Raw genomic sequence first — 21,197 nt, forward strand, 5'->3', positions numbered from 1 at the left:
TTGTTCTTTGTGTAGCTTTCAGGTAGTGTTGTAGTCGTTTCTTTTTTGTATTGTATGTGTTCCATCATGTGGACTTTTTTTACATTAAATCGCGTGTCTCAATCGGATCTTCCTGGCTTAATAAAGGTTGAATAAAACAGTTACATTGTGAGTGAATCTTATTTACACGTAACATCACCTGGAGGTCCTGTTGTACTAGTGGTGAGCTATTCTACCATATCTTCTTACTGTAGACCTCTACCCTTCTGGAGACACCATCCCTCAACCCTGTAGACCTCCTTCCTACTGGAGACTCCATCTCCCTCACTGTACACCTCCCACTGTGCCTTAGTGACATCACAAGTGGGAGTGTCCACCTATAGATAAGGTAGCATTTGCTACGTTCCACTGGGTAGGCTGGTAAGACTGAAAAGGAAGATCTTCAAACGGCTTGTAATGGCTGATCCAACTCACGCCCGGTGGTATACTAGGGCCCCTTTAAGCAATATATTGTGCTTCTACTTTTTTCTATTCTTTGATTACCTACTACCGGGATACCAATTGCTGTCATGCCACCTGCAGGCCAGTTCCAGTAATACTACTAGGCTATCCATTATTCTGCCAAATCACTTTTATGCCTCAGCCATAATCTAACAATATTACATTACTATTGCTCTCCGTATTAACCTCCCTTTGAAATTGGTTTGGACGGAATCACTTTAGTTCAGCTAGCCTACTATATATTTTTGAAGCACATCAATGCTGATGCCTCTCGAAAACAATTGCTAAATTGAATTAATCCTTTTTTTCAACAGACCAACAAACACTTGAATTCAAATACAATAGGTTGTAGTTGCAGCAGTCGTTGTCGTGACTCTTGTTGTATAGTACTTATATTCAGTTTTTTTTGTTGTTACACTTCCATCAAACTTTCAACTTTCGTCAAACTTTATCACTTTAGCTATGTTTAACAGTTTTCATTTGTTTCCAACATTTGACATTTTTTAAATGGTTCTATGTTTACTTTGTTTACTCCGTTCAGACTCCAAACTCTTGAACTTTGTTCAAATCTTTTCACTTGATTTAAGTTATTCAACATTTCTTTACGATTTAACTACTTAGCTTTATAAAAAAAAATCTACCTCACTTAAAACTAAAGCACTCGCCGCCTTTTTTGCAGGAAATGCATTTTCTATTTAGTGTTGTTTTTATTTTAGCTTCACTTCACTTGCCTCGTCAAAGGTACGTCATGTGTGTCTAGTGCGCATGCTCCACTGCTTTACAGGCAGACCGGCCATTACCTGCAGAGCTGGAAATACTACTAAATAAAAATAATAAGACGAAAACCAGGAACAGAGCGAGAGAGACAGAGAGAGGAAGAGTTAGAGACAGCCAGGCGAAACAGACAGAGTCAGCCTGGACCTCAAGACGATGCTTTATAACCTTCTGGACTCAGACTTACGTTACGACCTTTGAAACTCAATAACAAATCATATCTACAATACCTCAACAATACCTCACCAGTACCTCAGGATATCTCTGCAGACAGCATCATCACAGTCATCTGGGCGACATGTTTGTTGTGTCTATGGATCAGTTTAACAACCATATGATGTGCCTGGTTCATTGCTGCTAGCCTCTGCTAGTAGGCTGCATGCTAACAGAGTACTTCATACTAGCATGGTTCACATGAATAGTATTTAGCACTACCTGCTTTATATGAAGGGCATGTAGTACTACCTGTGTTAGTATAGTCAATATCAACCATGCTAGCTACCTGAATTGCGTTATAACGTCCCTCTCCTAAATACAGCTAGTGAGGATGCTAGCCGGAGGGTAGTAGTAACATCTGGATGCTAAAGCGTACTGGAGCCTAATTCTATTGAAACATCTGGATGTGAGCTGATGTTACCAGCATGGTCTCAACATCTGTCCCGGAGGACCGCTGTAGCAGGGACTACATCTGTCCCGGAGGACTGCTGTAGCTGGGACTACATCTGTCTCTAGGACTACTGTAGCTGGGACTACGTCTGTCCTCAGGACTACTGTAGCTGGGACTACATCGGTCCTTGGGGCTACTGTAGCTGGGACTACGTCTGACCCGTACAGGGACTACCTCTGTTCTTTGGACTGCTGTAGCTGGGACTACATCCGACCTGTACAGGGACTTCATATGTCCTTAGGACTACTGTAGCTGGGACTACATTTGGTACAGAACATCAATATGCCACCTTGCTGGGTATCAGAAGGGTGGGTGTGATGGTGGCTGCCTGCCCTCCAACAACAGTAATAATAACATTAGTAATAATAGTATTGATGATAATAATAGTGTAGATGACAGCAGTGATGCAGCCGGCACAGACCCATTACGACTTCTTCAATGAGGAGAATTCTCCCAAATGGAGAGGACTGCTGGTTCCCTCCCTCAACAAAGTAAGAGCCTTATCAATATGTTGCCCATTGATTTCATTATCTATCAGTTATTGATTGATTGAATATGAATCTAATATAATGATTTGCTAATCAATCGAACAGTTACTGATATATTATAAATCTACCACTTATTAATTGATGTCATCTATAGATAAGTACATGATCAATCTTTCAGTTATTCATTTATTTTTGTAAATATATAAAGTATTGATTCGAACATGGTTATCTGAAAGTTATTTATTAATGTTAAGATTCAGTATGATCATCAATCCAAAGCCACAATATGTCACATAACGGTGGTGTAGGTCAGCCTCCGATCTCTCTGTACGTAAGCCGGTATTTATATATATATATATATATATATATATATATATATATATATATATATATATATATATATATATATATATATATATATATATATCCTATATAATTATATCTATAATGTATCCTATACAGATATATCGGGTAAGCTCATGTGTATGAATTTATCAATCATATTAATCATAAAGTATCGTGAACACTAGTGTAGATTGATGTGTTTGTGTGCGCGTGTGTGCGTGTGTGTAGGTGCTGAGTCAGGTGCATCCTAAGCTGTCCTCCCAGCAGGAGGCGCTGCAGTACATCGAGGAGCTGATTCTCCTGCTGCTCAGCATGCTGTGTGCAGCCCAGCCACGCACAGTACAGGATGTAGAGGTACTACTATACATTAATACATACTACATGCGTACTATATAAATACTACATACTTACTATATATACCACACTATATAATTAATATATACTGTACATCACCATGCATGCTGTAGAGGTAATGCACACATATACTGCGTGTATATATATATATATATATATATATATATATGGTGAAAGAGAGTGTGTGTGTGTGTGTGTGTGTGTGTGTGTGTGTGTGTGTGTGTGTGTGTCTGTGTGTGTGTGTGTGTGCGCAGGAGCGAGTACAGAAGAGCTTTCCTCATCCTATTGATAAGTGGGCCATCGCAGACGCCCAGGCCGCCATTGAAAAGAGGAAGAGACGCAACCCCCTCGCACTTCCTGTTGACAAGATCCACCCTCTCTTAAAGGTAGCCCCACTCTCCCTCAATTGTACCCCCACCCTCCCTTAATGGTACACCCACTGACCCTCTTAAAGGTACACACACCACCACTCTTAAAGGTACACCCACTGAACCTCTTAAAGGTACACCCACTGACCCTCTTAAAGGTACACCCACTGACCCTCTTAAAGGTACACCCACTGACCCTCTTAAAGGTACACACACCACCACTCTTAAAGGTACACCCACTGACCCTCTTAAAGGTACACCCACTGACACTCTTAAAGGTACACCCACTGACCCTCTTAAAGGTACAACCACTAACCCTCTTAAAGGTACACCCACTGACCCTCTTAAAGGTACACCCACTGACCCTCTTAAAGGTACACCCACTGACTCTCTTATGCCGCGTTTCCACTGCAGGGTGCGGAACGGATCGGATCGCAAAGGTGCGGTAGGGAGGGGGTGGTATAGCCCAGCTCAGTTCCGAGGTCGCGTTTCCACTGCCGACAGTACCCTTTGTGGTAGGCCGGATGTCGATCGCCGCGGCAGCTACGTAAAACATCGTAAACAACGTCTTCCTCCTCAAGAATGCAGACGAACGTCTCCACCTCCTTGTTCGCCCAAGCAAGCGTTTTACGCAACATGTTAATTGTAAAGAATAATACCTCGAGGCTACTGTTTGTTCGTTTTTATCCCCGCGTCGCCCGGAAGTGACGATTCTGTCGACCAATCAACGGTGGGGGGGTGAGGCTAGAATTTCCCGGGACCCTTTCAGGCGTCTCGTCTCGTTTTCGGTACCCCAACGGAGGAGTCCCGAGAACGGGGCCGGAACGGGTACGGCAAAATCCGGGTCGCGCCCACTTTTGGCGGTGGAAACGAGACCCGACCCGCACCTTTGCGATCCGATCCGTTCCGCACCCTGCAGTAGAAATGCGCCATTAAAGGTACACACACTGACCCTCTTAAAGGTACACACACCACCACTCTTAAAGGTACACCCATCACCCTCTTAAAGGTACACACACCACCACTCTTAAAGGTACACACACACCATCCCTCTTAAAGGTACACCCATCACCCCTCTTAAAAGTACACACACCAGCCTCTTAAAGGTACACACTCCACCCCTCTTAAAGGTATCTTACTACCCCACTAAAGGTACACACACATCCCCTCTTAAAGATACACACACTAATCTACATTATGCCAAAGCCTGGCAGGAGGGCCTGGGTTGTGAGGTAGCCCACCAGGTGTCTACATTATGTTAATGTGTTGCAGGAGGTCCTGGGTTATAAAGTCGACCACCAGGTGTCCCTCTACATGGTGGCCGTGCTGGAGTACATCTCGGCGGACATCCTGAAACTGGCTGGAAACTATGTGAGGAACATCCGGCACTATGAGATCTCCCAACAAGACATCGCTGTGGCAATGTGTGCCGACAAGGTCTGTCTGTCTGTCCCTCCGTCTGTCTTAGGATGTGTTGTAACTTGCGGTGGAGGAGTCGTCACCGGTAGTGTCATGACTAACTGGTTGTGCTGTGACTAACGGGCGGGGCTGTGTTCCAGGTTCTCATGGACATGTTCCACCAGGACGAGGAGGTGCTGGGGGGGTTCTGCTCCCTGGAGGAGGAGGTGTGTGTGAGCGAGGAGCAGACCTACTACGACCTGGTCCGCTCCCTGATGACCGAGGGCCGGCTGTATCTACGCCAACTCAACCTCACCATAAAGATTTTCAGAGAGCCCTTCTGCGGCAATCCCACGCTTTATTCCCAGCAGGTGATATTCATCACTATGTTCCTTATCTATACTATGTATATTCTATTTGTACTAGTTCTACACTGTGGAAAAAATGTCTATGGCATTTCACAGCAACAAGCCCGTGTTGCAAGAACCCCCGAAAATAAAGCATCCAGGAATGCTCTGGAAGGGGAACCGTCAGAAAACGCAAAAACAAACTAGACCGATCAGTGTTTTAAAACGGGGCCGGCAACTATCATTCTCTTCCTATGGTACAGCGCACCTGCGCTGAGCTGAATTCTCTTGGGGCGCCTCAGGGTGACACTTGGGTGCCTTGCACCCCCCTCCATCTGCATAACGCCCAACAGATATAAGGAATACACCCAGACACACAGCCCTCTCCCAGCTGGAATAGGGAGCCTACAGCTCGGCATTCTACCCTGAAGCGCACTAGGCTCGTTCCCAACCTAACGAGCCTTGGTCTTAACGCCTCCCTTTGCAACTTGACCCCGGATTTCCTTCACATCGAGGGTGCGGTAGAGGAGAGAGACTTCTGCTTCTACCCGTGACCTCACCTGGTCCCGGCAAGGCGACCCAAATGCGCCTTTTTCTTCTGTTGTTCTGGAGGAGAAGTTGATCATGTCTGTCAAAACTCTCACTGGCCTCTGCCTCCACCCAGGCTATAGACCTGGGTGGAGGGGATAGAGGAGAGGGGAGATAAGAGGAGAGATGCTCCCGTTGTTGCCATCTGGTAGACGTTATCGGAGCTTCCAGGCAGGGACCACCAGACACGCACAGCTGTACCCCAGGCCTTCAGACCTCCTGCTCAGTCAGCACATTGATCATCCCAATGCACCGATACCTTTCTACAGATACTCAGAACACTTGAATGTTCATATTCCAGTCCTAACTTCTGTTATTATATTATGTTAACCATATGTATTTAGCAAGAAACGTCTTATGTATAACGGTTGATTGACTGAGATCGATATTCTTAAAGGTTTAAGTAAGGGAGCTAAGGGAATATTACTATATCTTACATTAAGTATTAAATGTTATATGAAGATGGTGATTCGTTAGTCACCTCTCTGTGTCTCCGGCTCTCAGAGGCAAAGCCCTCTGAATTAATCGTATGTGCCTTTGGATTCAGATGAATCGTTTTCAGCACCTAATGATGGTTAGCTGCGAGCCCCCCCCTATGTGAACATGGAGCCTTCCTACATGTGTGTTCATCTCTTCTGTGGACAGGACGTGGACAGCATCTTCAGCCGGATCGTGGATGTCCAGGAGGTGACGGTGAAGCTGCTGGGTCTCCTAGAAGACACGGTGGAGATGACGGACGAGGGGAACCCCCACCCACTGGTGGGGAGCTGCTTCGAGGACCTGGCGGAGGTAGGACCGGGAGTCATGTGGTTCGCAATAGGGCTGGGCGATTAATTGAATTTTGATCTCGATTTCGATTTTAGCGTCAAACGATCACAAAATTAACATTAGGTTTATTTATTTTTTTGTGTTTTATAGAAGGTGCAGAACAGCTGGTAACATATCTGTACATTATTTTAGATTTGAACATTTTCTTTTGGACCATTTTGTGAGTTTTTTGAAGTCGAAATTTCAAAGTTCTCAGTTACTGTTATTGTTTTTGAGAGAGACATGCTGAATAAATACCTCATGTTTTCAAACTCAAAAAAATAATCGTTTGAATAATCATGATTTCAATATTGACCAAAATAATCGTGATTATGATTTTCTCCATAATCGAGCAGCCCTAGTTCGCAATGCCACCCATGATGGGCTTCTTGTTACTCATGTGAACAATTATGTGATTATCGGTTTCAGGAGTTGGCCTTTGACCCCTACGAGACCTACTCTCAAGACATCCTGCGACCTGAATTCCATGACCACTTCCTGTGTCAGCTGTCCAAACCTGGAGCAGCCGACTACTTGCAGGTAACAAGCTAGTTACGCTAGTCAGTTATACAAACCAGCTAGTTATACCAACCAGCTAGTTATACTCACCAGCTACTAATACAACAACAAAGCATCTAACCAGCTAGTTTTACTAATTATTAAACTTTACCCATAAACAGATAGTAATGTCTTCTGCCTCCATGTGAGGATTAACCCTAATTTATCTATGTAGTACCTGATAGTGTTTATCTGTCCCCTCTCCAGTCTATCTGTGATGGCTTCAAGGAGGCTGTGCAGTATGTTCTTCCGCGCCTACTCCTAACACCGGTCTACCACTGTCTTCATCACTTTGAGACACTCAAGGTAGGACGCCTACTTTAACCATCTCTCACTCCAGCCATACCCCGGACACTCAGTTCACACTCCTCCAGACCTCACTTTACCCCTGGAGCTCACTCCTTCAGACACTAGTTAACCCTGGGTCTCACTCCTTCAGACCTTACTTTACCCCTGGAGCTCACTCCTTCAGACCTCACTTTACCCCTGGAGCTCACTCCTTCAGACACTAGTTTACCCCTGGGTCTCACTCCTTCAGACCTTACTTTACCCCTGGAGCTCACTCCTTCAGACCTCACTTTACCCCTGGAGCTCACTCCTTCAGACCTCACTTTACCCCTGGAGCTCACTCCTCCAGACCTTAGTTTACCCCTGGGTCTCACTCCTTCAGACCTTACTTTACCCCTGGAGCAAAGGTCTCACTCCTCCTGACTGCGCTTTCGCGACGATCCGAGTTGGGACTCAGAAACACCACGGCGATCTTTGCAGAGCTGCCGTATTCTTGCTATCAAATCACGCTAATGTTTACACGTTTCTCAACATACTGTAAATGTACATGAGCCAACAAGTCAATCTGGAAACAAGAGAATTTCTGATCTATTGAAACTATGTTGAAAACGCAGTTACAATTACAATTAGGGCATTTAGCAGAAGCTTTTATCCAAAGCCACTTACATTGGTTAATACAAATTGACACACCGACGGCAGAGTCAACCATGCAAGGCTCGTCAGGAGCAGTTAGGGTAACGTGCCTTGTTCAGGGACACATCAACACTCAACTAGAGCTGGGGATCGAACTAGCAACCTTTAGGTTACAAGACAACCGCTCTACCTCCTGAGCTAAGCTGACCCGCAATATATCCAAGATGTTGAAAAACACTTTGATGTAACTATCTGTAGTGGTGATGTGAATATCTCTAGTGGTGATGAAACTATGTTGAGTGGTGATGAAACTATCCATGGTAATAAAGTGACTATCTATGATTATCTCTAGTGGTGATGTGACTATCTCTAGTGATGATGTGACTATCTCTAGTGGTGATGTAACTATCTGTAGTGGTGATGTGACTATCTCTGGTGGAGATGTGATTATCTCTACTGGTGATGTAACTATCTCTAGTGGTGATATAACTATCTCTCGCATTGATGTATCTATCTCTGGTACTGATGTAACTATCTCTGGTGCTGATGTAACTATCTCTAGTGATGATGTGACTATCTCTAGTGGTGATGTGACTATCTCTAGTGGTGATGTGACTATCTCTAGTGGTGATGTGACTATCTCTAGTGGTGATGTGACTATCTCTGGTACTGATGTGACTGTCTCTAGTGGTGATGTGACTATCTCTAGGGCTGATGTGACTATCTCTAATGGTGATGTGACTATCTCTAGTGGTGATGTGACTATCTCTAGTGGTGATGTGACTATCTCTAGTGGTGATGTGACTATCTCTTGTGGTGATGTGACTATCTCTAGTGGTGATGTGACTATCTCTAGTGGTGATGTGACTATCTCTAGGGCTGATGTGACTATCTCTGGTACTGATGTGACTATCTCTAGGGCTGATGTGACTATCTCTGGTACTGATGTAACTATCTCTAGTGGTGATGTGACTATCTCTAGTGGTGATGTGACTATCTCTGGTACTGATGTGACCTTCTGGGGGTGAATTAACCTTTCCTGGTGGCTACCTGTGGTTGTTCTTCAGCAACTTGAGGAGAAGAGTGAGGATGAGGAGGATAAGGAGTGTTTGAAGCAGGCCATCACCGCCCTGCTTAACCTGCAGGGCAGCATGGAAAGGATCTGCACCCGCAACCTGGCCAAGAGGAGACTCAGGTACACACACACACACACACACACCAAGCACACACACACACACACCAAGCACACACACACACACACACACACACACACACACACACACACCAAGCACACACCAAGCACACACACACACACACACCAAGCACACACACACACACACCAAGCACACACCACACACACACACCAAGCACACACCAAGCACCAAACGCACACCATACCACACACACAAGCGCACACACACACACCAAGTACACTCACACACCAAGCACGCACGCACACACACACACACACAAGCGCACACAATACCTACTTGCATACACACACCCTACAGACGCACACAATCCCGACATACACACACCACACACATGTCCCCTCCCTTTCCTGTGGTTTAAAATAGAAGGGGGGGTTTGGGGGTGGGACAGGAAGTGAGGTAAAAAGGACAGGGGGGTTGGGGGTGGGACAGGAAGTAATGTAAAATAGACAGGGTGGTAGGGGGTGGGACAGGAAGTGAGGTCGGCGGCAGGGGGTGATGGACCTGTTATTGTCTGGATCTCCCACACTCGGTTCCAGCCCTCAGAAGAGGGACTCTGTGGTTGTGAGCGGTGGAGGCAGCGGTGAGATGAGGTGGTGAGGAGGGAGCGTTGTGTTCATGGGTCCAGGGTACGTAGAAGAATACTTGTTATTGTGGAGTAAATACCTCCAGGAATGCTCTCTAAGCTCTCACCCAGAGCACCGCTTGCATAAGACGCTTTCACTCCAGCACACACCCATACTGATGCATTATACACCTTATTCTGCTGACTTGTACTAATACACGCAATTATACTGCCTACTTGTACCATTATACTGCTGATTTGTATTATTATCCACCATTATACTGTTGACTTGTACTAATACACACCATTATACCGCTGACTTGTACCATTATACTGCTAACTTGTACTAGTACACAGCATTATACTGTTGACTTGTACCATTATACTGCTGCCTTGTACTAATATATATTATTATACTGCTGACTTGTAGCAATATACACAGTTTTACTGTTGACTTGTAGCATAATACTACTGACTTATACTAATATATTATATCCTACTAAACTAATGACTTAGTCAAGTATATACTATAAAACGAGACCTTTTCTAATATTTTATGTAGTCTTGTATGTTGTGTATATTACTTTTACTCATACATAATTTTATAATATATATTAACTAGGGCTGTCAATCGATTTAACTGTTAAACTGCAATTAATCACAACTTTTTGTATCTGTTAAAAATGCACCGTATAGGGCATTTTTTGTGATTTTATTATACTCTTGTCAACGAGAGGGAGAGGGGGAGTGAGAGAGAGAGACCCCCTCCTTCTCCTCCTCACCCCCTCCTCCTCCACCTTCTCCTCCTCTCCTCCTCCTTAAACCCCCTCCTCCTCCACCTCCTCCTTAAACCTCTTCCACCTCCTCCTTAAACCCCCTCCTCCTCCACCTCCTCCTTAAACCTCCTCCACCTCCTCCTTAAACCCCCTCCTCCTCCACCTCCTCCTTAAACCTCCTCCACCTCCTCCTTAAACCTCCTCCACCTCCTCCTTAAACCCCCTCCTCCTCCACCTCCTCCTTAAACCTCCTCCACCTCCTCCTTAAACCCCCTCCTCCTCCACCTCCTCCTTAAACCTCCTCCACCTCCTCCTTAAACCCCCTCCTCCTCCACCTCCTCCCCCTCACCTCCATCTTAAACCCCCTCCTCCTCCACCTCCCCAGTGAGTCGGCGGGCCGGTTCTACAGCCAGCAGATGAGGGGGAAGCCCGTGGCCATCCGGAAGATGAACGAGATCCAGAAGAACATCGACGGCTGGGAGGGCAAGGACATCGGCCAGTGCTGCAACCAGTTCATCATGGAGGGCCCGCTGACGCGCGTCGGCGCCAAGCACGAGCGCCACATCTTCCTGTTCGACGGCCTCATGATCTGCTGCAAGCTGAACCACAGCGTGCCCCGCCTCCCCAGCTCCGGCTCCCCGGCCGAGTACCGGCTGAAGGAGAAGTTCCTCATGCGGAAGGTCCACATCAACGACAAGGACGACAGGGAGGGCGAGTACCGCCACGCCTTCGAGATCGTCCTGAAGGACGGCAACAGCGTGGTGTTCGCCGCCAAGACGGCCGAGGAGAAGAACGGCTGGATGGCGGCTCTCATCTCGCTGCAGTACCGCTGCACGCTGGAGCGCATGCTGGACTCGGCCATGCTGCAGGAGGAGAAGGAGGAGCAGATGAGGCTGCCCCGGGCCGAGACCTACCGCTTCGCAGAGCCCGACTCGGAGGAGAACGTGGTGTTCGAGGAGAACGTCCAGTCCAAGTCCGGGATCCCCATCATCAAGGCTGGGACCGTCCTCAAGCTCATCGAGAGGCTCACCTTCCACATGTATGCAGGTAAGGACCTACCGTGTCTGTATAGAGGTTAGAAGAACCTACCATGTCTTATATACAGGTTGGAACCGACCGTGTCTAATGTAGATGGTAGAACCTACCATGTCTTAGATACAGGTTAGAACCTACCGTGTCTAATGTAGAGGGTACTAGAACCAACCTACCATGACTTACAAACAGGTTAGAACCTACTATGTCTTATATAGAGGTTAGAACCTACCTACCTATCTAGGTCTCTAACACTAACCAGAAGGTCTGTAACACTAACCAGAAGGTCTCTAACACTAACCAGAAGGTCTCTAACACTAACCAGAAGGTCTCTAACACTAACTAGAAGGTCTGTAACCAGAAGGTCTGTAACACTAACCAGAAGGTCTCTAACACTAACCAGAAGGTCTGTAACACTAACCAGAAGGTCTGTAACACTAACCAGAAGGTCTGTAACACTAACCAGGAGGTCTCTAACACTAACCAGAAAGTCTGTAACACTAACCAGAAGGTCTGTAACACTAACCAGAAGGTCTGTAACACTAACCAGAAGGTCTGTAACACTAACCTGTAACACTAACCAGAAGGTCTCTAACACTAACCAGAAGGTCTCTAACACTAACCAGAAGGTCTCTAACACTAACCAGAAGGTCTGTAACACTAACCAGAAGGTCTGTAACACTAACCAGGAGGTCTGTAACACTAACCAGAAGGTCTGTAACACTAACCAGAAGGTCTGTAACACTAACCAGAAGGTCTGTAACACTAACCAGGAGGTCTCTAACACTAACCAGAAGGTCTCTAACACTAACTAGAAGGTCTGTAACCAGAAGGTCTGTAACACTAACCAGAAGGTCTCTAACACTAACCAGAAGGTCTGTAACACTAACCAGAAGGTCTGTAACACTAACCAGAAGGTCTGTAACACTAACCAGAAGGTCTCTAACACTAACCAGAAGGTCTGTAACACTAACCAGAAGGTCTGTAACACTAACCTGTAACACTAACCAGAAGGTCTGTAACACTAACCTGTAACACTAACCAGAAGGTCTGTAACACTAACCAGAAGGTCTGTAACACTAACCAGAAGGTCTGTAACACTAACCAGAAGGTCTCTAACAATAACCAGAAGGTCTCTAACACTAACCAGAAGGTCTGTAACACTAACTGGAAGGTCTGTAACCAGAAGGTCTGTAACACTAACCAGAAGGTCTGTAACACTAACCAGAAGGTCTGTAACACTAACCTGTAACACTAACCAGAAGGTCTGTAACACTAACCTGTAACACTAACCAGAAGGTCTGTAACACTAACCTGTAACACTAACCAGAAGGTCTGTAACCAGAAGTGTCTTCTCTTCTCAGATCCAAACTTCGTGAGAACCTTCCTGACCACCTACCGCTCCTTCTGCCGACCCCAGCAGCTGCTTGGCCTGCTCATTGAGAGGTACCGACCTCAGCACCGCAGCGCTCATACTGAAGGACCACTAGTGTATAGTAAATACTACTGTACTAGCACTGTTATATAGTATTAATGTAGTACCACTAGTATATAGTAAATACTACTGTACTAGCACTGTTATATAGTATTAATGTAGTACCACTAGTATATAGTAAATACTACTGTACTAGCACTGTTATATAGTATTAATGTAGTACCACTAGTGTATAGTAAATACTACTGTACTAGCACTGTTATATAGTATTAATGTAGTACCACTAGTATATAGTAAATACTACTGTACTAGCACTGTTATATTAATGTAGTACCACTAGTATATAGTGACACTGTCCTACTATTACTGTACTAGCGCTGTTATATAGCATTAATGTAGTACCACTAGTATATAGTGTTACTGCATTACTATTACTGTAGTACTACTAGAACAGAGTAGAAGGTCTCGTAGATCTTCTAGAACTAGTGTTCCTTAGATCCTATTATGTTCTGCTAGGTCCTAGTATGCTCTTTAGGTCCTAGTATGTTCCCTAGGTCACGTGTGTTCCCTAGGTCACCGTGTGTCCCCTAGGTCACCGTGTGTTCCCTAGGACCTAGTGTGTCCCCTAGGTCCCCGTGTGTCCCCTAGGACCTAGTGTGCTCCCTAGGTCACCGTGTGTCCCCTAGGACCTAGTGTGCTCCCTAGGTCACCGTGTGTTCCCTAGGACCTAGTGTGCTCCCTAGGTCACCGTGTGTTCCCTAGGACCTAGTATGCTCCCTAGGTCACCGCGGGTCCCCTAGGTCACCATGTGTTCCCTAGGTCCTAGTGTGCTCCCTAGGTCCCCACGGGTCCCCTAGGTCCTAGTGTGCTCCCTAGGTCCCCTCGGGTCCCCTAGGACCTAGTGTGCTCCCTAGGTCCCCACGGGCCCCCTAGGACCTAGTGTGCTCCCTAGGTCACCGCGGGTCCCCTAGGACCTAGTGTGCTCCCTAGGTCCCCACGGGTCCCCTAGGACCTAGTGTGCTCCCTAGGTCCCCGCGGGTCCCCTAGGACCTAGTGTGCTCCCTAGGTCCCCGCGGGTCCCCTAGCTCCTGGTCTTGTGCGCCCCCAGGTTTGAGATCCCGGAGCAGCGTCCGGCGGAGGGGGAGGAGTCCGGGGCCGGGGAGCCTCTGCTGAGCGCTGAGCTCAAACGCTTCAGGAAGGAGTTCGTCCAGCCGGTCCAGCTCAGGTCAGCACCGCCCCCTGCTGGTCGGGTTTACAAACAGGCGCTCAGCACTGCTGGATGCCTCCAGCACCACACTGTGTTCAAATAAATACACACACACACACACACTGACGGCATGTGTGGTTCTCAGGGTCCTGAACGTGTGTCGCCACTGGGTGGAGCATCACTTCTACGACTTTGAGCGAGACGCCGAACTGCTCAGGAGGCTGGAGGACTTCATCGCTTTGGTCAGAGGTACCGGACCCCCGCCGTTACCCCAGCAACAGACACCTGCAGTAGCCCTAGCGACAGACACCTGCCGTACCCCTAACAACCGACACCTGTTGTAACCCTTAGCAACAGACACCTGCCCTAACCCCTAGCAGCAGACACCTGCCGTTACCCTAGCAACAGACACCTGCAGTAGCCCTAGCGACAGACACCTGCCGTACCCCTAACAACCGACACCTGTCGTAACCCTTAGCAACAGACACCTGCCCTAACCCCTAGCAGCAGACACCTGCCGTTACCCTAGCAACAGACACCTGCAGTAGCCCTAGCGACAGACACCTGCCGTACCCCTAACAACCGACACCTGTCGTAACCCCTAGCAGCAGACACCTGTCGTAACCCTTAGCAACAGACACCTGCCGTAACCCCTAGCAACAGACACCTACCGTAACCCCTAGCAGCAAACACTTGGGGGTGTAGCCTATCACCAAGGGTTGTGTGTTTGTCTTCCACAGGTAAGCCCATGAAGAAGTGGGTGGAGTCCATTAGTAAGATCATCCTGAGGAAGAAACAGGCCAGTGGTCCCAGCCTGAACCCCCCCCTGCAGAGCTCCGCCCCCAACATCACCTTCCAGAACTCACCTCCACCTGTGGAGTGGCACATCTGCAGGCCGGGACAGAGCGAGCACTTTGACCTTCTGACCCTTCACCCCATCGAGATAGCCCGCCAACTAACCCTGCTGGAGTCCGAGTTGTTCAGGTAGCGCACGCACGCACGCAGGCACTCACGCACGCGCACACACACACACGCACACACACACACACACGCACACGCACGCACACGCAGGGCGGTGCAGACGTAGTAGCTGAGCAGGGTGGGGGTCCTCTGTGCAGGGCGGTGCAGCCGTCAGAGCTGGTGGGCAGCGTCTGGACCAAGGAAGACAAGGAGCTCAACTCCCCCAACCTGCTGACGATGATCCGACACACGACTAACCTCACGCTGTGGTTTGAGAAGTAAGACACTACATATATACCTAATGTGGAGAACCTGGAGGGTCTAGATCTAGATCTACAGAGCATGTCCTCTGTGTCAAGGTGTAAGGTGGAGACAAGGAGGATCTAGATCTATAGAGCATGTCCTCTGTGTCCAGGTGTATGGTGGAGACGAGGAGGATCTAGATCTATAGAGCATGTCCTCTGTGTCCAGGTGTATGGTGGAGACGAGGAGGATCTAGATCTATAGAGCATGTCCTCTGTGTCCAGGTGTATGGTGGAGACGAGGAGGATCTAGATCTATAGAGCATGTCCTCTGTGTCCAGGTGTATGGTGGAGACGAGGAGGATCTAGATCTAGATCTATAGAGCATGTCCTCTGTGTCCAGGTGTATGGTGGAGACGGAGCACCTGGACGAGCGTGTGGCTGTGGTCGGTAGGATCATAGAGGTCCTGCAGGTGTTCCAGGAGCTCAACAACTTTAACGGCGTTCTGGAAATCGTCAGCGCCATGAACTCCTCCCCAGTGTACCGCCTTGACCACACCTTTGAGGTAACCCCTTAACCCTCAAGGCTGTGCCTTAATGGCGTCTTTGCACCTTCAAGGGATCCCTTAACCATTAAAGCCGTTTTCTCAAAGTGTCTTTACACCGTCAAGGTATCCCTTAACCCTTAAAGATGTGTCTCCATAGTGTCTTTACACCTTCGAGGTAACCCTTGGTTACACTAGTTATGATGTCCGGGCGGTCGTTGCTGTGAACACGTTACTGTGGGGCGGGCTGGAACTCGGCCTGAGCCAATCGGAAGGTTGTTCATGTTGGGGTTTAAGGCGGAGGGGGAGGAGGAGGAGGAATGGAGAGTTGGGGAAGGGGTGAGAAATAGAAGAGAGGTCATTAAGTCCATCATGTGTATTGATACTGATGATGTGTATTGCACTCATACGCAAATGGGATTATTGCTATGTTTTAGTTTCTATTGTTCTGTGTGCTGTGTTTATTGCACTCCCCACTCCAGCTGACATAGTGAGTGACTTGCTCCTTAATGACCTGTCTCAGTACTGTCTAGCCCCTACCTGCTCCCTAATGACCTGTCTCTGTACTGTCTAGCCCCTACCTGCTCCCTAATGACCTGTCTCTGTACTGTCTAATCCTACCGGCTCCTTAATGACCTGTCTCTGTTCTGTCTAGCCCCTACCTGCTCCTTAATGACCTGTCTCTGTACTGTCCAGTCCCTACCGGCTCCTTAATGACCTGTCTCAGTACTGTCTAGCCCCTACCTGCTCCCTAATGACCTGTCTCTGTACTGTCTAGCCCCTACCTGCTCCCTAATGACCTGTCTCAGTACTGTCTAGCCCCTACCTGCTCCCTAATGGCCTGTCTCTGTACTGTCTAGCCCAGGGGTGTCAAACTCATTTTGGTTCAGGGGCCACATACAGCCCATCTGATCTCAAGTGGGCCGGACCAGTAAAATAATAGCAAAATAACCTACGTCAACTCCAAATCTTTAGCTTTGTTTTTCAATACTATGCTTCATCATTCAGCCTACATTTTTAGCCTACATAATCACGGATCACAAGAATCTATATTAACACATTTATTCACAGATAGGCCTATGGAATTTAAATAAAATGCATTTCACATTAACTAACTGGTTTATTTTTATAGAGTTGAGTGAATACATTTTTACATCTGAACACCTGAACCAACTCAATACACTAAACAAACTACAGTGGGAGCTATGAAGAAAGCTATCATACTGCCTTGAAAAAAATGTGCACATATAAATAAAATAAACAGTGACATAAAAGTTGTAGCTGTGCATGAGCAATGAGATTAGGCTACATCAGATCAAACTGTTTTGTAGTCTACTGAAGCTGAGAATGATATACTGCACAATATTTATTTTCTTTTAACATGAAACCTGAGTAAACTTATTTTCAAAGATCTGTATTCATGTGCAAACATTTCTGAAAGAGCATCACAAGAATTAGACCCAGGCCAACTTGCCGATTAACTATTTTTTTCTCACTGCGGTCTATTTCCTGCTGCTTGCTCCTGAAACTTGGCATCTTTTAGCCTTTACGAGTGCATCAATATCAGGTGTTTTGTTTTATTTAGGGTCATTACAGAGAACACCTGTTCACAAAGGTAGGTAGTCCCAAAAATGGATAAAACCTTTGCAGCCAGGGATGTTAATTTGGGGTACCCTGGCAAGAGATATTAATAAAATGTGTCCAAGCCCACCTACGCAAATTTCTCCATCATATTGGTATCACACTGCAAGTCAATTATCTCGAGTTGGATGTCAGGTGGCATGTCAGAAGGCTTGACTGTAAATGGCGGGCGGAAAAACTGCAAATTTCTTTTCTAGTTCACTGAAGACCTGAAACCTCCGCTTGAACTCTTGCAGCAATCCTGTTATTATCTTGTCTTTGTATCAGAGGGACCGGACGTAATATCAGCATTACGTCCGGTCGCACGCACAGCTGTTTGACATGTAAAATGGGCGATGCCACCGCTAGATAGCTGCGTCTCCCAGACTGACAGTTTTAACTTGAATGCGCGTATGCTGTCGTTATACTGTACTACTATACTATACTTTGGCTGCCCCCTAGCGGCTGGAGTAAGCATTTTGGTTACTTCTTTAGAAAATCATAACTCATCACAGGAATGGGCTAGAGACGTACTTTCTTTTTTGACATACTCAGAAGTACCCGCGTCTCTACAAGTCGCGGGCCTGATCAAATCATCCGGCCCGCGGGCCGTATGTTTGACACCCCTGGTCTAGCCCCTACCTGCTCCTTAATGACCTGTCTCTGTTCTGTCTAGCCCCTACCTGCTCCCTAATGACCTGTCTCTGTACTGTCTAGCCCCTACCTGCTCCTTAATGACCTGTCTCTGTACTGTCTAGCCCCTACCTGCTCCTTAATGACCTGTCTCTGTACTGTCTGGCCCCTACCTGCTTCCTAATGACCTGTCTCTGTACTGTCTAGCCCCTACCTGCTCCCTAATGATCTGTCTCTGTAATGTCTAGCCCCTACCTGCTCCCTAATGACCTGTCTCTGTACTGTCTAGCCCCTACCTGCTCCTTAATGACCTGTCTCTGTACTGTCTAGCCCCTACCTGCTTCCTAATGACCTGTCTCTGTACTGTCTAGCCCCTACCTGCTCCCTAATGACCTGTCTCTGTACTGTCTAGCCCCTACCTGCTCCTTAATGACCTGTCTCTGTACTGTCTGGCCCCTACCTGCTCCCTAATGACCTGTCTCTGTACTGTCTAGCCCCTACCTGCTCCTTAATGACCTGTCTCTGTACTGTCTGGCCCCTACCTGCTCCCTAATGACCTGTCTCTGTACTGTCTGGCCCCTACCTGCTCCCTAATGACCTGCTCCTCCCTCCGCCTCCAGCTGATCTCTGGTCGTCAGCGGAGGATCCTGGAGGAAGCCCATGAGCTGAGCGAGGACCACTACAGGAAGTACCTGGCCAAGCTGCGCTCCATCAACCCACCCTGCGTCCCCTTCTTCGGTAGCTTCTATAGAAGGCTCTACATATAGATGGCTACAGTATATACTGTATATATATTTACACAAAGATATAATGTATATAGCCATGTATATACTGTATATCTAAATAGATACATACATCTCATGTAGATTAACCATATATCTCATGGAGATTAACAGTATATTAGAATGAAGATGTACAGTATATCTCATGGGGATGTACAGTATATCTCATGGGGATGTACAGTATATCTCATGGGGATTTACAGTATATCTCATGGAGATTAACAGTATATCTCATGGGGATGTACAGTATATCTCATGGAGATTAACAGTATATCTCATGGGGATGAAGAGTATATCTCATGGGGATGAAGAGTATATCTCATGGAGATGTATAGTATATCTCATGGATGTATATTATGGGCTGGCAGGGATCTACCTGACTAACATCCTGAAGACGGAGGAGGGCAACCCGGACTTCCTGAGGAGGGCGGGGAAAGAGCTGATCAACTTCAGCAAGCGGCGGAAGGTGGCCGAGATCACTGGAGAGATCCAGCAGTACCAGAACCAGCCCTATTGCCTCAGGGAGGAGCCCGACATCCGGGTCAGTAACTAACACACAACTAACCCGAACAGATCCTGCTCCACTGATATTTGACATACTCTTCGACCAACGGGGGGAAGAAATCTGGACCAACCAATCACCAGCCAGAAGGTGTCATCCCTAACAGTAGACTAACTCACCACTAGTACAACCGTACCACCAGGTGATGTTACCTGTAGAGTAGAATAACTCACCACTAGTACAAGAACACCTCCAGGTGATGATACCTGTAGCGTAGAATAACTCACCACTTATGGGTTAGGGGTTATGTGGGTTAGGGATATGGGTTGGGGTTATGAGTTAGGTTTAGTGAAGGTTATGGTTGGGCTAATGGTTAGGGTTATGAGTTAAGGCTATGGTTTGGTGACTGAAACGTCCTCTTTTCTCAGCGGTTCTTTGAGAACCTGAACCCGATGGCGGATCGGGCGGAGAAGGAGTTTGCCGACTATCTGTTCAACAAGTCTCTGGAAATAGAACCACGCAACGTCAAGTCTCTGCCCCGCTTTGTAAGGATCAATACACATGATCAGTATCAATACACATGATCAGGATCAATACACATGATCAGGATCAATACACATGATCGATATCAATACACATGATTACCTTTAGTATCAATACACGTGATTAGTATCAACACACATGATTACCTATACAGTATCAATACACATGATTACCTATGGTATCAATACACATGATTACCTATAGTATCAACACACATGATTACCTATGGTATCAATACACATGATTACCTACAGTATCAACACACATGATTACCTACAGTATCAAAACACATGATTACCTATAGTATCAATACACACAATTACCTACAGTATCAACACACATGATTACCTATAGTATCAATACACATGATTACCTACAGTATCAATAAACATGATTACCTATAGTATCAATACACATGATTACCGATAGTATCAATACACATGATTACCTACAGTATCAATAAACATTACCTATAGTATCAACACACATGATTACCTACAGTATCAATACACATGACCAGTATTGGTACACATTATGGGCCCTATTTTAACGGTCTGAAACGCAAGTGGCTTTGTGGGCGGTTCTACGGCGCGATCGCTATTTTACAGGCGGATAAATGACACTTGCGTCGCGGCGCAAGTGTCAAAAGGGTTGGTCTGAAGCAGCCTAGTTACCCGTAGGTGTGGTTTGGGCGTAACGTCCAACAAACCAATGAGAGTGCCAGCTCCCATCCCCTTTAAGACCCATCAGCGCATTTGAATCGGACGAGTTGATATTTTGACAGCGCGTCTGCAGTCTCCGATGAGACAGATGCACATGAATTTGAAACTGCAAATGGCTCAGTTTATTACCAAATAATATGGCCTAATTCACGCATGGAATAAGGGGTTTTCTTCCACAACTTCAGAAATACTGAGTCCTCAAATAAATTTCGCCAAAGAAAACGTATATGATATAACATATGATATGCGGTAACTGTGGTTCTATTTAATGATATACGCAATACATTATAAACATTGTTTCCTATCAGTATTGTATGCTATCCTAAT

At 46.5% G+C, this 21,197-nt stretch overlaps 1 protein-coding gene across 1 annotated transcript in view; it reads left to right on the forward strand.

Moving 5' to 3' along the window:
* The first annotated feature begins 1,229 nt into the window (after positions 1 to 1,229).
* sos1 (son of sevenless homolog 1 (Drosophila)) overlaps positions 1,230 to 21,197 on the forward strand; it is a 23,376-nt gene continuing 3,408 nt past the window's right edge. Inside the window, exons 1-19 of the mRNA XM_030350817.1 lie at positions 1,230 to 2,412; positions 2,983 to 3,108; positions 3,363 to 3,494; positions 4,749 to 4,913; positions 5,036 to 5,245; positions 6,455 to 6,598; positions 7,046 to 7,156; positions 7,382 to 7,480; positions 9,163 to 9,290; positions 11,033 to 11,694; positions 13,044 to 13,125; positions 14,223 to 14,339; positions 14,467 to 14,570; positions 15,062 to 15,305; positions 15,440 to 15,559; positions 15,927 to 16,089; positions 18,942 to 19,059; positions 19,472 to 19,644; positions 20,034 to 20,150. Coding sequence (XP_030206677.1) covers positions 2,314 to 2,412; positions 2,983 to 3,108; positions 3,363 to 3,494; positions 4,749 to 4,913; positions 5,036 to 5,245; positions 6,455 to 6,598; positions 7,046 to 7,156; positions 7,382 to 7,480; positions 9,163 to 9,290; positions 11,033 to 11,694; positions 13,044 to 13,125; positions 14,223 to 14,339; positions 14,467 to 14,570; positions 15,062 to 15,305; positions 15,440 to 15,559; positions 15,927 to 16,089; positions 18,942 to 19,059; positions 19,472 to 19,644; positions 20,034 to 20,150 — 3,114 coding nt within the window. The 5' untranslated portion in view covers positions 1,230 to 2,313. The remainder of the gene's footprint in view (positions 2,413 to 2,982; positions 3,109 to 3,362; positions 3,495 to 4,748; positions 4,914 to 5,035; positions 5,246 to 6,454; positions 6,599 to 7,045; positions 7,157 to 7,381; positions 7,481 to 9,162; positions 9,291 to 11,032; positions 11,695 to 13,043; positions 13,126 to 14,222; positions 14,340 to 14,466; positions 14,571 to 15,061; positions 15,306 to 15,439; positions 15,560 to 15,926; positions 16,090 to 18,941; positions 19,060 to 19,471; positions 19,645 to 20,033; positions 20,151 to 21,197) is intronic.

Source organism: Gadus morhua, chromosome 3 (assembly GCF_902167405.1).
Source record: "Gadus morhua chromosome 3, gadMor3.0, whole genome shotgun sequence".
NCBI classification, from domain to species: domain Eukaryota; kingdom Metazoa; phylum Chordata; class Actinopteri; order Gadiformes; family Gadidae; genus Gadus; species Gadus morhua.